The sequence below is a fragment of the Populus euphratica genome, unplaced genomic scaffold (assembly GCF_000495115.2).
Source record: "Populus euphratica unplaced genomic scaffold, PopEup_1.0 scaffold818.1, whole genome shotgun sequence".
Lineage (NCBI taxonomy): Eukaryota > Viridiplantae > Streptophyta > Magnoliopsida > Malpighiales > Salicaceae > Populus > Populus euphratica.
In genome coordinates this window covers 55,432-73,660 of record NW_011500684.1, presented here as the reverse complement: position 1 = coordinate 73,660, position 18,229 = coordinate 55,432, and the positions used below count along the sequence as shown (strand labels likewise).

Below are 18,229 nucleotides of genomic sequence, written 5' to 3'. Positions count from 1 at the left end.
ATGCGGTATCCAAATATTATATGCCTTTTTCAACCTCCCAAACCCACGTTGGAGTTGAATTTTATATAAATAGATTTTTCCCATGAATACTAGTAATTTCTGTTGAATTTGAAGGCATAATGGGTACGAGGTCAAGAGATCATTTCTGATTTTCCATTTAGTATTATATGACAAAATGATCAAGCCTGCCTGCGAGCACCATCCTGCGCAAAGAGGTTGAGCTAAGAGCCTGCGAGCACCATCCTGTGCAAAGAAAGGTGCATTTCAATGTTGATTAGCATATATGGTGCCAATTGCCAAGCAACACTTTAGTCTCTGAGCTATGTCAAATCCTTTCACTTAGCTATAAGGGCAAACAATAAAGACTATTATGATAAATCAAGTTTTTGATTCAATAAAAAACAAATAATTTATAATTATACTGTTCAAGAGTTCACAGAAAGTTTAACATTTATCCTTAAGTTTTTATTTAATTTATAATAATTAATATCCTCAAAAAAATTTATATATTTATTTATTTTCTACAATAAATAGTTTATATGTTAAACACACAAAAAAAAATTTAAAATTTTCATGTTTGTTTATTTATTTTGTTGTGGGTTTGAGCAGAAGGCTTTAAAGGGCTGAACGCCAGCCCATACATTAAGCCCGACTGAAAGATAAAACCCACTAATAAAACAGAAACCCCACTCGGGCACCATCTCCCTCTTAAAAGAACTCGGCGGGAAAACTCCCTTTTCCCCAAATTTCCCCATTTTATATTTTAAAAAAACAAGAAACCCCTTAATCCCCAATTTCCACCACCATAAGCGGTGATGATAAAAGTTCTGAACGTGGCGGAGAAGCCTTCTGTGGCGAAATCGGTGGCGACGATACTCTCACGAAATCAGCTTCGAGTGAGAGACGGACGGTCCCGGTACAACAAGATATTCGAGTTCAACTACTCCATTAATGGCCAACAATGCCACATGCTTGTCACTTCAGTCACTGGTCATCTCATGGAAGTCGAATTCGAAGATAGATTCCGTAAATGGCATTCTTGTGACCCCGCCGATCTCTACACCGCTCCCATACGCAAATACGTCCCTGAGGTGCCTCTCGTACCCGCTTTATTTATATTTGTACAGGAGTATTCTGCAAAGTTCCGCCTGTGGTGTCTTGATTTTTTTTTTTGGGATAGGATAAGTTGGACATCAAAAGGACATTGGAGGAGGAAGCGAGGAGGTGTCATTGGCTTGTTTTGTGGTTAGATTGTGATAGAGAAGGAGAGAACATTGCATTTGAAGTGATGACAGTTTGTAAAGGTGTAAATAGAAATCTTACAATAAGGAGGGCTCGGTTTTCGGCTCTAATTGAGAGGTTTTTTTAAGGCCAAGTTTCTCTTTTTTTTCGTGACGAGTTGATGACTTCTTGAGTTTGTGTTTGCTTATGTTTTGGTTTTACAAATTTAAGGGATATTCATGAAGCAGCCCAAAATCTTATTGCTCCTAATCAGTGGTTTTCAGATGCAGTGGACGCTAGGCAAGTGAGTGTCTTGAAAATCTTCCAGTTTTATTGTAGTTGCTATCAAGTTAGTTTCTATAATGCCGGCCATCATTTACTGTGAACTATTCATGTTTATGTACCAGATAAATTCTCTTTGGACAGTCCTTTTCTGTAAAAAATCTGGGAGTTAATGACTGCTGTATTTTTTTCATATTCTGGATTCTTCTATGATGGGAAACAAGATTGATTTTCTTTTACTTGCAGGAAATTGATCTCCGAATTGGTGCTTCTTTCACTAGGTTTCAAACGATGTTGTTGAGGGATAGGTTTGTTATTGATTCTGCTCAAGATGATAGAAATCTTGTTCTAAGTTATGGGCCTTGTCAGGTATGTTGATAGTTGGCAGCTGAAAAGTTTGCATATATCATTTATTTGTGCTTATGAATTGGTCATTGTTCCCCTCTATGAATGCAGTTCCCTACCCTTGGATTTGTTGTGGAACGTTACTGGGAGATACAATCACATGAGCCAGAAGAGTTTTGGACTATCAATTGTACTCATAGATCAGATGAAGGCCTTGCTTCTTTCAGTTGGATGTAAGCTTTGGAGGCTCACTGCATTATGCATAATTTCCTTTTGAGTTCCTGAAATATATGGTTAAATCTTACAATATTTTAGTTTCACAGGCGTGGACATCTTTTTGATTATACCTCATCTGTTATACTTTATGAAATGTGTGTTGAGGAACCAACTGCAACAGTAAGTAACAGAAATCACGTGCCTTGTTTAGTTTCAATTTTGAAGTGCAGTTCTTAGGAAGCTTAATTCTTTTTTACTAATTGCCAATCAGGTCACGAAGGTCCAGCAGCAGGAGAAGTTGAAGTATCCCCCATATCCTTTGAGTACGATTGAGCTTGAAAAACGTGCTTCACGGTACTTCCGGATGAGTTCTGAACAAACCATGAAGGTTAGCCTTTGGGAATTGGGATTTAATATCATCTTATGAAGTACATGCAATTCTTCATGTTGTTTATTGTTTTAGACTTCAGGGTCTGCTTTGTATAGTTTTTAGATTCCTTCTAAATTTTTTCAACTGGTTAAAGTTGCAAAGAACAATAAACTGAACTAGATTATGCACATGAGCAATTGAGTGCATTCATGACACATGACAGAGTATGCACTTCAATGCCCGAGTTAGTTTAGTGGTAGCTTAACCTTTTCAAAAGAAAGAATACAGTGCAGTTTGTCTGTTGTGTATTTCAAATTACAATACCACTGTCACCAGATTTGTTTCTCCAGTTTTAGTTATCAGAATCCATTACAAGTCTCAGATAATATATACATATATGTGTGTGTGTATTTAATTATTAGGATTCTCACTTTGTCTCCTTTTAATCATATACCATTTGAACGTATTTGTGTCTAATTGCATCAAAATATTGTTTTTAATCTTTCCAAAAATTCTCTAGCCAATCATTCCTTATTTCATTTTCTTTGGTTTATAGGTGGCAGAAGACTTGTACCAAGCTGGTTTCATTAGTTATCCTCGTACGGAGACTGACAGCTTTTCTTCCAGGACTGATTTGCATGTGGGTAACCTATTTTTTCTTGTGTGGACACGTATTACTCGAACAAGTTCTCTCAAGCTTCTAATGTTGCAATTGGTTTATGAATTATGATTCAACCTGATGTAGACAATTGTACAAGAACATCAAGAGCATCCTGTATGGGGATCGTATGCACAAAGATTGTTAGATCCTGGAGCAGGACTTTGGAGGAACCCTAGTAGTGGTGGACATGATGACAAGGCCCACCCACCCATCCACCCAACAAAATTTTCATCTGGAGAATCCCGGTGGAGTCAAGATCACCATGTAGTCCATTTCTTGATAGTTGTATCTGCATGTGCTTGGCAATCTTTCTTTTCCTTCTGGTCCAATTTCGTGATTATGGCTTTGAATGAGTTACTGAAATTTAGTTACTCTCATTTTCTCCAGAGATTGTATGAGCTGGTTGTTCGACATTTTCTGGCATGTGTCTCACAGCCAGCTGTTGGGGCCGAAACTGTTGTTGAAATTGATATTGCTGGTGAACGTTTTTCTGCATCAGGGAGAGTGATATTAGCTGTGAGTAGTGTCATATCAAATCATAAGCACTCATTGTTTCATTTCAATCAGTAATTTTGTTTTGCTATTGTAGATCATTTGCATATTTGCCATGGAATTAACGTCCCTTATGTAACCATAATGGCTATGGTGGTCACTATAATTTTACAATTCTATTGTTTTGGATTATTTTATTTTATTCGATGTATAGTTGTTTATCTTTTATTAGAAGCACTTGGAATTTATTTTCTTGGTAGATTCTTACTGTTAATATTTTTAAATGGATGCTGTATTTAGAGTTAAATATTGTCATCAAGGCATGCACTAGGATGGGCAGTGTAGTTTGACACTAAATTGGTACATTTTTTCAATTAATCAGGTAAAGCTGCACGTATATGTTTACTTATGAAAATTATGTAATATAATCATTTGATGTCTTAGTATACTGATTTTTAATTAAATTACTTAAACTCTGTACTTTGGAGATGATGTTCAACCAGTCTTGTCACTTTTAGGTAGAATATTAAATCTTCATATTACAAACAATTTGCTAAAATTTGTGACGGCTGTGGCATTGCATAGAACTGTTACGCTGCAAGTATGAAAGTGATTTGAAACTATGATTCACACTGTTGTGTCCAGCTATTGGAGTTCTCAAAGACATTTTCCAAAATCACGACTCAATTCTAGAAATTAGGATCTGGTAAACTGAAAGTAGCTGTCAAATTCCTGTGACCCCCCCACCCTTCTTGTATAAACACCAGATATCAATGGGGCATGTTGCTAATCAACCATATAATTTTTAACAATGAAATGAATTGCTTTCATGGCTTAGTCAAGTAGCCTGCTTAATTTTGTATAAAGCCAGAAGTGAAGAACCGGCAGTTCAATTGATGGTTACTAGACTGTAGACATAATTAATAAACGTTTTCCTGAGTATTTCAAAAATATTATGATAGTGCTACCTTTAGTTTTGTTTGCAATTGTTTTATATGGGATCTAACATTATCTTGTATGGCCAGAAAAATTACTTGGATGTTTATCGCTTTGAATCATGGGGTGATTCAATGATTCCAACCTATGTCCAGGGACAACAGGTTTGGCATTACCTTTTCTGATTTGTAGGCTTTGTGTTTCTTGCTGTTTTTGTGAGTATTTGATATGCCATGTATCTGTTTTAAAAAGTCTGATGGAATGAAGTTATAATTTTTATGATATGCTATCAATGGGATGGATTTTCCAGCCAGCTTTTAAACATCATTAATTTGCCAAGCAAACTGCTTGATTTCTGTCCAAGATAGCATGCCTCATTCACCACTTCCATGATTTATCTCATCGTTTAGAGATTAGAACTTTTTTTGGTAAATTGAGATAGAAAGCAACTGCTCACCTTCCATGCCTGACATTCATGTCATACAAGTTATTCCAAATACTTAATAACCATGCCAGCCTCGGTTAATGCTATCTCAACATTCAGATAATAGTTTGATGTAAATCTTGCCTGACAGAGAGTTAACCACTGCATTAGCATTAGAAAGATGGAAAGTTTGAATAAAAGCTATTTTAAGTATGATTTTTTTAGTATAAATGTCATTACCTCTTATTAAAAACAGTTCTACAAAACAAATGGACAGGTTTGCTTTGTTGTTGCCCTGGGGGTCTTCTCTGTTTCTCTTTCTTTGATTTTTTTCCTTTTTGGTGCTTACAAAGGCATCAAGCCCACAAAACAGGAAACTAATTTTGTGTTGTGTTGTTGGTCATTCTTTCAAGGCCTAAACTGAAAAATGACAGAGTTTGATGGTCCAAGATTTGGACTTAGGATTTACTTTTATAAAACTCTTTTATATTTTGAAGTACAGATAATTATACTATAGTTTTGGACAATGTTGCAGTTCATTCCGACAACATTGACTTTGGACTCTGGTGTCACTAGACCGCCGCCTCTCTTAAGTGAAGCGGATTTGTTAAGTTGTATGGACAAGGTGAGAAGACTGGAATTCCAATTATTTTTGTTCTGGCTTTGTGCTCTCTATGCTAGTTCATTTTTTCCCCATAATTGTGTAATTTTAAAATTGCGTCTTCTCCCTCTGCTTGTTTTTGTAAGGCTGGGATTGGTACAGACGCAACAATGCATGATCACATTAAAAAGCTGCTTGATCGATTCTACGTCACAAAGGATGCAAACACTCGCTTCTCACCTACTAATCTTGTAACTTTACTTAAATCTTTTAATGCAATATCCTTGTTGCTCTTATGCTTGATCTTCTTGTCCTTGTGGTTACTTGTATGAGGTTCCTATTTCATGTGCTGGTACATATGAGAAGGCACAACTTGTTAGGATATGAGTGAAGGCTGAATGTTTGCAAGTTTACTTAAACTTTACAGTACCGCCTTTTTAGACATTAATGGGTGTAAATTATAGTCTTACTTTTGAAAGTGTTTGATTGGTCTACTAAATTATTATGGAAATATTCCTTGCTAATAGGTCAACCATGCAATTTTTGTCACTGTTCTTGTGTCTTGGTCAGGTTGGAAACCTGAGATATTTGTAATACGTTGTATGAGTTTATATTTGACTAAATGCAATGTCAATATTTTTGGATTGCTAATTGCATCACTGCATTCTTACATAATTTCTATGAATATGAGAGTTCCAGATGTTGGCTTTAGAATTTTAAACTTCTTAGCATCGAGACAAAAATACAAAAACGTGCTTGGCTGTTGATCTGCCAAGGGTAGTTTTCTATAGTTGACTAAACTCCTTATTTTTTCTGTACATAAGAGGTTTGTTTTACTTATTCAACAGGATTTTGATACCATATATTGATTTTGATGTTTCTGTCTCAGTGTTTTTCACATGTTCTAGCACTGTTATAATGAGGAATCTAAAGAAGAGAGGTAACAGCAATTTATGAAAGTGATGAACAATTCAACTAAAATAAGCCTCAGTGCAAAACTAGTTGGGGTCATGTCAATTATGGCAGTTGGTTAGATTTATATGCTATAGTTGTCACTCAGGTCTTTTAGCTGTATTTGAAGTTATCTTTTTCTGTGTTGAGTTTGTTGAAAACCTCTGCCATGTAAGTTCATTTCTATGTAAAAGATTTTGTTTTCTGTTTTAATGGCTTGATTTTCCTGCCGAATCTTCTTATTTTACTATTGATGACAAATTGTGATCTCTGGTTCGAGCCTTCATGCAAATCTTTCATCTTTCATCTATGAAGTGCTTATTAGTCTGTTCATTACTACAAATTAAGAGAAGCCAATTTAGGTACTTAGTGATGGAAATAAGATAAAATGATGGCATGATTATTTCCTTTAAATTGTTAACTGTTTCTTTACTAATTATGACTTCAATGCATTTCAGGGTGAGGCACTTGTTATGGGATATGATGACATGGGGTAAGTAGTTCCCCATTATCAGCTGCCAAAGATACTGTTAGATATCTGAATGTTTATTTTAATGCTGGCCTGTGGGGGAGAATGGACTCTGTTCTCTATTCAATTGATTATTTCAGAGTTGTAAATTAATTGTTCTTGTGAGGTTACATGGGGGTATGCCACTTGTTGCAGAGAGATTAATGTGATATAATTTGTGTTTGTTAGAATACCTGGTTAAGATGTTATTCTTATTGTTGATCCTGCCCGAAGTGGCAGATCCTGGAAGGATTGAGATGGATTGATTATGGCTCTAACTTTCAATAGCTCAACCTTTTCTCCCCATTTTTGCATCAGTAGTCACAATCTAGATTTGAATCCCTGCATCTGTGCGATTATGCCTGATAACCCACTAATATTCTTTTGTTAAAATACTCTGGATATCAATATTGATCATAAATCATGATTTTTCTAAGCTACCTCATTAAACCTTTTCTCCCCATTTTTGCATCAGTAGTCACAATCTAGATTTGAATCCCTGCATCTGTGTGATTATGCCTGATAACCCACTAATATTCTTTTGTTAAAATACTCTGGATATCAATATTGATCATAAATTATGATTTTTCTAAGCTACCTCATTAAATCTTTCTGTAAATGCGTAGTCTACACACGCAAACTTGAAATATGATGTGCATGTAGCATACAGGTATGCATGTTGCTACAGCTTCCTAAACGGGAACCAATACTCAAGAATACATCATTGGATAGACATTATAACAGTGTATTCATAGTCAGTTAAATTATCCATGGTTTAAGTAGTTTAGATGGTTGACTGTGACTTTGGTGGCAAAACTGGTTTCAAGCTATGAAAAAATCAAAAGCAACATTTTCCAGGTATTACTGAAAGTGCATCAGATATAAATTAATGATCAACTAACAACAGCAATGAAACAATATTAATGACACTTTCTGATGGACATGTCAAAATCAGCTGTTGGATGTCTTTGCAGCCATGATAATGCATGAATATGTGCATGTATGTGTGCAGGGGGCTTGGGGAGGGGCTGTATGCGGTGCATTGTTGTTGTGTGAGTAAATATACAGTTAGGAGTGATGCAGAATGAGGATTCTTAAGAAAGCAAGAAGTTGTAAAGATTCACAAAAAAATTGAGATGCAAATTTTGAAGCATGCCATTCTGATGATGTTCCATGCTCTGTTAAATAGATATGCTGGTCTGGTGCTGTTATTTTGCTTATGTGCTTAGTTACACTGCTATATTCAAAACTTATTTTGTTGTTTGAGTACTTCCTTTTCTATTTCCTTTTTCCACAGGAAAAATCCTTTTAGCCTAAGTGAGAAGATAAATTTTTCCTTTCAGGTATGAACTTTGGAAACCCAATCTGAGATCACTGATGGAGTACGATATGAAAGAAGTCAGCATGGGCAATAAAAGTAAAGCTGAAGTTTTGGCAACTTGCTTGCAGCAGATGAAAGCTTGTTTCTTAGATGTACGTTGGAATTCACAGAACATAAGCTCCATGAATGTTTGGTTGGGAGGCCATGTTATAGTTGTCTTTTCCTAAAGAAATTGTGACTATTGTTCATAATCCTTTGTCAAGTTCCTTTCTATATTAGCATGGTGATTCACTGTTGCAGTTTGTAGATAGTTGTATGCTTGATCTGATGGACACACTAATCACTAAATGAAGGCTAGTATGAAATGCTTGCATACAACAAACGGGTTTGATTTATAAAGGGGATCATTGGTCAAGAACAGTTCTAATGCATTATCTAGCATATGTTATTTTTGTTGAGGTTTTCAAGTGTTTGGCCCATTCTTTTTTGATAATTTTCATTCCTCATACACTTCAGCTTGTTTCTGAAAAAAGATTACTCAAATTACCCTGTACCATATATACAGCAAATGCCACTTCTCTCATTTCATAACTGAACTGGAAACTTTTGCAGGCAAAGGTAAACAAAGTAAAACTCTTAGAAGCCATGGCAATTTTCTTTAACAGGTGGGTTCTTTAACCTGCTTGTATTACAGATGATTTGTTTCTATACCATTAAGCATATCTTTTTCTTTTATTCAGATCTGATAGATCGAATGGAGATGACAGTAGTGTGTTGGGGGAAAATGTTCGGCCATGTGGACTTTGCCAGGAAGCAAATATGGTGCTTAGGAAAAACCGGGTAATGATGGTTATTTTGTGAATTTCTTGGCATATATGATCAAAACTTCTTTCCACTTATGCTTTCCTGTATTTGATATTTATGAAGATCAGTTTCTGAGTTAACCTTACTTTTAGTCAGTAGAGGTAATTAAGTATTTAGTTCCATAACTTCTGTTGATGTTATTCTAAAAACACATTTAAGCAAGTCATTGTTTCTCACAAAACTAGCATTTCCCCTCTGAACAGGATGGCAATTTCATGGTTGGATGCTCGGGTTTTCCACAGGTCAGTGCACTTGTGCTCAAAACCTGTAATTCATTGTAAATAACTGTATTTTTTAAGGCGCATCAAAGAAAACTCCCTAATTACTGGTGAAAAGAAACCAAGGTTTGTTTTTTCCACTTCTTTTAGTGGCGCCTAACTTATAATTGCCACATTCCTCTCTGTTCTACTCCAAATCATGGCCGACAGAAATGTGCTATATGCTTATGTGGATGTGTTTTTTATCTTATACAGTATAATGAAAGATTATCTCTCTTTTTGGTGTGTTGATGACTAAACTGACAATCGTTTAACTTTTAATTTATAATGCTGATTCATGATTGTTGTATGTTGGAGGATTATTTCTGCCATAATATTTAAAAGATCCGTTTGTTTCATCTTCAGTGCAGGAATGCTGTGTGGCTCCCTGGACCTGTTTTAGAAGCCACCATAACCAACAATATTTGCAACTCTTGCACTCCAGGTTTCTACAGCTAATGGCAACATGTCACTGCAATATTGGTAGCTAAGACTAGTTTTGCATGCAAGTTTACGCTGAGTTAAATTTGTGCTTGTTCACCAAAAGACAAATTCAGCTACTCACCCTATCTTAAGCATGCACTATAAATTGCTGTGATGCAAATAATCCCAAAATCTCCATCTAAAGTAAAAAATATCATGAACTTTGGCACACCCTAATTGAGCTTCATTAATTGATGTTTATAAAGAAACACTGACGTTGTTCTATGTAATATATCCTTTGGCTTTTTTGATTGCTCTGAATCTGAAACCAAGACATTCTGTACAGTCTATTTCCTTCATCATAGCATTTCATCTTTTCTGAGTGTTCATGTGGCATAAGCTATCTCATGCATTACATGGGTTTCAACAGCAAGTTATTGCTGATATGATGTTTTCTTTCTTGAGATCTTACCTATTCATTATCGATGCACCTTTTTTAGGTCCTGTTTACTTGATCCAATTTAAGTTCCGCCAGCTTGAAATACCACCAGGCTTCAATGTCAACCACTTGGGTAAGTGCAACCCTATGGTATTGTTGGGATTGTTTGTTTTGATTTTTCTTAAGCTACGATGTACATGCTTTGGCTTATATATACATAAATCAGATTGTATTGTTTGGATTTGATATTTGGTAAACTTTTGATAAATAAGGAGATTTGTTAGGAATGTGATCTGTGTTGCATCATGTTTTATTGGAAGTTTGAATTTATCTGGTAAAATTTGGATGGTCAAAAAGTTTCACTACATTTCACTACATGGAAGTTGATAGGTTATTTCAAATCCATCCTTGTGTTAAAGGAGAGCGTTTATGCAAAATCCATTTGCGCTCTTAACTCAAATCAATAGAAGAAAGCCGTAGACATTAACACTCGTGATGTCTTTTTAGCCAGTATGCCCTTATCATGCCATCTTTCAATGCCATTTCTAGCTTCCCCATATGCATGTCTTTCAGGGCTTCTTGAAATGGGTTTCATACACGTCAACTTCATTTGCTATTTAATTTTTTCACCAGATGTTCATGGATGCACATGTGCACTTACACACAGCTTCTTTGCATTCTTTGCCAGTGTTGAATCTCTTTCACATGTTATCAGGTTGCATCGGTGGTTGCGATGAAACTCTTAGACAGTTGATAGAAATCTGTGGAACTGGTTCCCGTGTTCAAGGTGGGTATATATGTTCAGCTTGATTTGTTACATAAACATGTTTAGTTAGTCATATGAAGTAGAGTAATTAGACTACAGGTTTGAAGATGAATGTTCACAAGTCCATAACTAGAATTGTGTCTGCAAGAAATAAACATGATATCCTTCCACGTAATTTAATGGTTCTATGCTGTTTGGAATTTGTTTAACATCCATCTTAGTGTAATTGTGCCTGGCTTCACTTCTTGATTAGAAATGTTGTTAATGGAAAGATTAACAATTCTTGAAATGATACTTATATAAGGGAATTTTATTTTGGAATTCGTTTTCTCCTTTCAGGAGAAATCTATTTTTTAACTGAATTCCAGAACATGTCAAATATATGTCAAATATATTGGGAAACTTGAATTACAGGACGATTATGTAACAGAAATGATCATGCACATGCAATTTGCTTTGTTAGGAAAAAAGTAGATTAATAAATGAGTTGTCCATTATATATTAAATATATTATGCAGCAAGAGGTCGACCACCAACTACAACACCCAGCAACGGACCACCCACTTCAACACCCAGCAACCCCCAACGAAGTAACTCTAGGCAGGCACCCTGCATATATTGTTATCAAACAGGGCATGCTTCAACTGATTGCCCTTCACGGATTTCAGCCACTCGACATGTGCAGTCTCATGGAATGAACCAACAGAATGGTACTACTCATGAACTTTTATTTTCTCCAAATCATAAATGACATTCCTAGCACGACAATTTTTATTTTCTGGTCAAATTAACTGTCAAAGAAATACACACCAGATTGTATTATGATAACAAATATGGTTGTTGACGTTCTATCTCTATACCCTTTCAAAATTAAAATAATTATTACATAGGCAATTTCAGCTGCCTTTTACTGTGAATATTTCACATTTGGCAGGCACTTGGACTTCTAATCATTCAAATATATGTGGTTTTTCCTTTCTCTAGTAGAATTCTTTTGACATACACAGCCAGTGACCTAGCAAGCTTACTAGTGATTCACGATGACTACGAATCCTACTAGTTTTGGTGAAGACCATAAATTTCTTTTTTGTCTAGGATTGAGCTTTAGGCATATATAATGACAGCTGTAGGAGGGAAATGTTATTTCTCCCTTCCTCTTGCCCCTTCCCAACCGCATGTCACTTTTTTTCTCCCTTGTTCTTTGTGGTAGGGGTGTTCAAAAAAACCAAAAAACCGATTAAACCGAGAAAACCGGAAAAAAAAAAAAACTGAAAAAACCGAACCGAAAAAAAAAATCGATTAAACCGATTAAAATTTTGAAAAAACCAGCCGGTTCGGTTCGGTTTCGGTTTTATAACCAAAAAACCGAACTGAACTGAACCGAAACCGGAAAAAAAACCGAGCCAAAATTGAGAAAACCGAGAAAAACCGAGCCAAACCGGAAAAACCGAGCCAAACCGATTTGAAATGGTTTTTCCCTTAAAAAACCAAACCGAACCGAAACCGGTCGGTTTGACCCGGTTTCGGTTTTTTTTTCAAAATTTTTTTTTCCGGTTTGGTTACTTTTTTTGATAAAAACCGAACCGAACCGAAAATGAACACCCCTACTTTGTGGTATGGAAGAACCATATCAACTTACAGTTTTTCGAATTAAATCTTTAATTCAAATTCAAATCATAATATTGTGAAGTGTTGACTGCAAACATATAGGTAGAAGCATTATATTTCGTTCTCTGAATAATTTCGGAATGGGCGTCTTTTGCCCATTGTTTATATTTTTGGGGTTTAAGTATAAACTAGCTTGCTCTATTTTCCTCCTAAAGCATGTGAATTGAAAGTAATCTAAGAAGTGTATGGACTTCTGGAAGCATTAAAATTGTATATGCGTGGTATTGTGTTTTAGTACGGTATCTGTTTGCCATCGTTAGTGTTGTTACTTTTTTGTGTGTGCAGATTGTTAGAGCTAATATACCCTTGATACCTGCTCTTGAAAATGCTCTTTGTGTTGCAGCAGGAGAATCTTCAATTCCATGTAGCACATGTGGAACATCATGTGTTCTGCGAACAGCTAACACAGCAAATAACAGGGGAAGAAAGTTCTATTCATGTTCATCACAAGCATGCAACTTCTTTGTGTATGTAAACCTGAACCTAGATATCTCTTCATGTTGTTCTAGAAAAATTGTCATAGTGGACTGGTTAATGCGGAAATTACTAGATACTTCTAATGTGTACAGCTCTTCTCTAGCACTCATGCGAGACTCATTTATGAGAGGCATCTGTGCATGAATGTCAGAGATGAGGCGTGTACACTTCGAGTATTCAATAATTTCTCCAGTTAAAGATTTAGCATACGAAGGATTATCGTATTCTAGTTCCTGAATTCTCCTTTCACCCTCCTCTGACTTTATTCTGTCATTTACTTACGGAAACATCATATTTTATATGATGTATCCTATTTGTCTGCGACGCAGATGGGAGGATAACCTCAACAACGGCTCTGCCCCAAGAAGTGCTCCTCGTCCAAATATCAGTAACTCGGCATCTAACCCTAGCAGGAGGGGCGGTCGTGGGAGGGGTGTTCAGAATGCAGGACGTGCAGCTGATGTAACTTTTGTATCAGCTACAGGTGAGCCGATTTCTGGAAGAAGATGCTTCGTGTGTGGTGATCCATCACACTTCGCCAATGCTTGCCCCAGTCGTGGTTCCTGATGCCTTGCCCTCTCAAAGAAGAGTTGAGGCATGCTCAAGTACGTCGAGGACAGGTTTGATACTGCCACCTTTTCGGCTCTTGAGTGCCGTAATTTTGTAAAATTATGCTCTAGATACGATCGCATAGGGTGTACACTGTATTTATTGACTTCGTTCTTCACCATTGTGGGCTGAAATCACAAGAGCAAGTTTATAGCTTGTCCTGGATTGGGCCACCCTAGGCTTGTTCTATAGTACCTTAAGTAAACAGTACATAATTCCGGGGCTTAATGATTATGATTAATTAAAATTAAATTAAATTAATTAAAAAATGAAAAGGTGGTGATTTTACTGTGCACTACATCCCAAAACATTATTTATTTTAACAGTTTTTTCTTCTTGTTCAAAAGAAAATCATGTTTATTTTATTTTATTAAGGTGGTGATTTAATTTAATGAATTGCTATGATTTTTTTTTTTCTATATAGTTGTCTAAGTTTCATAACTTATATTATAAGTTTGTGAGTTATCTTGGTTGATTGAGGGTTTTTTTTTATTTTAATTAGTATTTTTTTAATTTTATTATTTAATATTTAATTTATTAAAAGTTAGATTTTATGATTTGTTTTAGTTTATTTGCTACTGAGTTATTCTAGTTGTGGATTTGGTAAATTAATTTATGTTGATTTGGGGGGTTTTTAATTGAATTTTATTTTTCAATTACTTCTTTTAATAATGAAATAATTGAGAATTGAATTTTATAATTTATTTTGATTTGTTTTATATGAAATTATTATAATTTCATGATTTAGGTTATAAATTTAATAAATTAACTTAAATTGACTAAAATCAATTTTATATATTAAATATTTTTTCTTGAATGCTTTTTTAATCAAATTATATCACAATTATTTTTGAAACTATTAAATTAATTAAGTCATATCAAATTAATTTTTACATGATTCAAATATTTTTTTACAGCACTTCAATATATATTTTTTTATGTTAAAAACATTAATAATAATTTGGGTCAACAATCGAAGTGATCCTCAAAGCTTTGGGAAATGATATTCCCATGTAGTGTGATGGCTAGTGGCAACTCAATTATATTTTTGAAGAAATCCATCATGAAAGTGGAGCCCACAACCGTGCAGCGCACATGAACGAAAGCTTGAGAGCCCTACCAAAGATCAAACACTAAGCAAGGAGGACACATGACACGTGTTTTGATTCTCAGTACAATGTGATACAGGGAACAGGGGCTGGGTCACCTATATAATTGACCCGCACGGGTCAAACATTTTTTCCGAAACAAAAATTATATATAGAGCTTTTCTTAACTGTGTTTGTATTATTAATTTTTTTTAAGTGAAATTCGAAAAAGTTGTGCATATATATAATTAAATAAATTAAGAACTATGCATTTTAATTAATGAAAAAAAAGTTATAAATGATAATTAAAAATAAAAATAAAAAAATAGAGAAACAGATGTAAATTAAAACATTTAATCTTGCAATATGAGATATTTACCTATTTATATTTTTTAAATTTATTTATTAAAATAATTTTTTATTCAATTAAATGATAATAGAAATAAACACATATTAAATTGTTTGAATAAAATAAAATTTTAAAAAAATATTATGCAATGGTACATATAATAGAAATATTTTCTGAAAAATAAATATTTTTTATTTTAAAAATAAAATTTATCTATACAAAAGATTAAGAAAATATAGATAAATCAGAAAAACCTCTTAAAAATTAAATGCATTTAAAATAACAAAAAATAATTATCACTTAAAAGAGTCTAAAAAAATAAAAAAGAGAAGAAATATTAACCTAAAAATAAAAAAAAACAAAAATAATTCTAAAAAAAAAAAGATTAAGAAAATATAGATAAATCAGAAAAACCTCTTAAAAATTAAATGCATTTAAAATAACAAAAAATAATTATCACTTAAAAGAGTCTAAAAAAATAAAAAAGAGAAGAAATATTAACCTAAATATAAATAAAAACAAAAGTAATTCTAAAAAAAAAAAGATTAAGTGTTACTAAACCTAACAAGCCAAACCAACTAGCTTGTTTGGTCCACTTCGTTAGGGCTTGCATAATTAAATATTTTTTATTTTTATTTTTTCAATTGAGATGAATGACATGTCTTTTTTATTGTTTAGTTTTCGGGCATAATGGTAGCCGGAGAAACATGATTGATGGTTTTCTTAACTTAAAAATTAAAATTTTAATCTATTTTTTTTATCCTAAATACTTAAAAAACATTATAAGCAACTTAGTAAATTCATTTATAACTTTTAAGAACTCAAAAAATTATCTTAAAACCCAAAATCAACATAAAATAAAAACTTTAACAATATCAAATATGTTTTTCTTAATAATTTTAAGATAAAAAAACTCTCTAATATGAGCTCTTCTAATCAAAACGAAAACACCAATTTAACATATTTTGATAGTTAAAATGATGTTAATAAGAATCCTCTCTCTAATGGTGAATTTCAATGATTCATATTTATAATTTGTAAAGTATAAGGATGACAATAACATTTTGTCAAAACTTTTTAAAACCATTCATTTCTTATATGTTTTTTTACTTTAGTTCCTCCTCTTTCAATCTCACCCTCCCCTAGTAGATAATTTGGTATAATAAGTGCCAAATAAAAAAAAAAAGGATGAAAAAACTAATGGCATCGTGAAGAATCCGTCCAGGGTGTCTTGTTTAGGACTAAATTTTAGTTAATTTTGTGACGTGGCTGGTCACTTGTTCTAAATGGAGTATTGGAACATGTAAATATGCTTGTTTCACAATGACTTGAGCAGCACTTCTATTCCACTATTTTTAACACTAAAAGAATAAAACAAAACAAAAGAAATAACAAGAAATCCAATTTATTTTATCCAAAGCGTTCCCTTAATTCCAAGCCAAAGGAAGGCCTTCATTGATCCTCTCCTTTGCTCGTAATGGATCCAGCGCATGTTCTATCTAATCTTGGATTAACTGTCTTGTTATAATTAATCTTGGATTCGCGCAATGATAACTCCACGCTTGAATGTTTTGCTCCTTTTTATTTATATTATTTAGAACATTAATCATTAGAACAGGCGAAGCCCTTTATCAATAAAATGAGCAAATCATTGGACCCAACCAAGTTGTTTGCTCCATTTTGTTTTTTACTGTGTCCTAACTTCCTCCAGACAAGATAAGCTGTCTTTTGGAGCAGAAGGAGGAGCAAAAAACAAGAAGAAAAACACCTGAAATTGAGGTGTCCTGTTACGCTTGGAAAAAGAAGAAGATTAGTATCCTGCTTGCTGCAAGGGTGGACCACGTTAGCTTTTTGACAGTGACAAATAAATTGAGCAAGCCAAATTAAAAAAAAAAGAAAAAGAAGAGTATCACGATGGGCACCATCAATTTCATCATTAAAAGTGGTTCAAGATTTTTTCATCATTAAATCCCTACTAAAACTTTTGAGAGCTTCAGTAGGTTCAATTCCACCTTACAAGCCAACTCACAGTTACTGTGGATGATCACACTTTTTTTCTCACAGGTATTGCACGCATGCCGAGGGGGAGAGAAAAGGGAGGAAAGTAGAAGGGAAAAAAGAAGAAGACAAAAGGCAAACTGGAGCCGATACGGCGACTCATCGCGACACGCACTGCCCTGGAAGAGAGGTCTGGCCGCAATGGGTCCAGTGCTGCCCAACAAGGGCTTGAGCGAAGCACCGACAAAGCCCCAAGCGCCGCTTGAACATGGCGGGGCTTCAACATTGCATGCGCTAGTTTTTTTTTATTCGGTGGGTCTTCTATGTTAGCTTTATTAAACACACTAATCAAGCTTTAAATACTTGACGTATTTAATATTTTCCATCACCAACAAAAAGAAAAAGAAAAAGAAATTAATAACTCCAACATGTTTTTTTTTTTTTAAAAAAAAGTTTTAGTTGACTTCCCACATCATATCAGAGCATAGCACAGGTACCAGCACTTGTAATCCTACCTGCCACTGATCTTCTAGATTTTATATACGTAACCCACAAATACAAGGCTAATAAAGTGGAAGACTGTCTCCAACACTCGCCGTATTTTACTATTTGTATACCCAAAATTAAGTGCTGGCTACTGGCTGGAAAGGCCCACCCACCAAGTACTTGAGCAAAAGGCACATGGAAGGGTTAATTGAAGTCATAGACACCACCATGCCGTAATTCATAGGCAGCGGACGGTGGTGGCCGTAGCAAAGTGACGTTGGGCTTCACTCAGCATCCCCAGTACTGAAGTCACTGCACCAATGCCCCTTCTCCTGTGGCTTGCTGCTGTGCTCGTAAGACTATGAATTATCAACTAGGGCTGACTATAATTTAAGGAGAGTCCGCTTAATGTTCATGTTCTCGGAGGTGGGGGAGGTGTGCTTCTCTCTTGATTATCGAGGTTCAAATCTCAAATTT

General features: G+C 34.6%; 1 protein-coding gene across 2 annotated transcripts; it reads left to right on the top strand.

The window, feature by feature from the left end:
• Nucleotides 1-704: 704 nt before the first annotated feature.
• Nucleotides 705-13,993, top strand: LOC105115983 (DNA topoisomerase 3-alpha-like). Of its 2 annotated transcripts, none has more exons than XM_011013105.1 (24): nucleotides 705-1,091; nucleotides 1,181-1,359; nucleotides 1,453-1,525; nucleotides 1,750-1,872; nucleotides 1,960-2,081; nucleotides 2,172-2,244; nucleotides 2,336-2,452; nucleotides 2,991-3,074; nucleotides 3,180-3,359; nucleotides 3,483-3,611; nucleotides 4,613-4,687; nucleotides 5,483-5,572; nucleotides 5,695-5,799; nucleotides 6,958-6,992; nucleotides 8,351-8,480; nucleotides 8,941-8,993; nucleotides 9,069-9,168; nucleotides 9,396-9,434; nucleotides 9,816-9,894; nucleotides 10,373-10,444; nucleotides 11,027-11,098; nucleotides 11,596-11,787; nucleotides 13,092-13,212; nucleotides 13,552-13,993. In XM_011013105.1, the coding sequence occupies exons 1-24, from the start codon at nucleotides 816-818 to the stop codon at nucleotides 13,787-13,789; spliced, it is 2,757 nt and encodes a 918-aa protein (XP_011011407.1). In that variant the 5' UTR covers nucleotides 705-815; the 3' UTR covers nucleotides 13,790-13,993. The 2 variants fall into 2 exon arrangements, with proteins under 2 accessions (XP_011011407.1, XP_011011406.1); XM_011013104.1 differs by having other exon boundaries at nucleotides 13,089-13,212.
• Nucleotides 13,994-18,229: the final 4,236 nt, after the last annotated feature.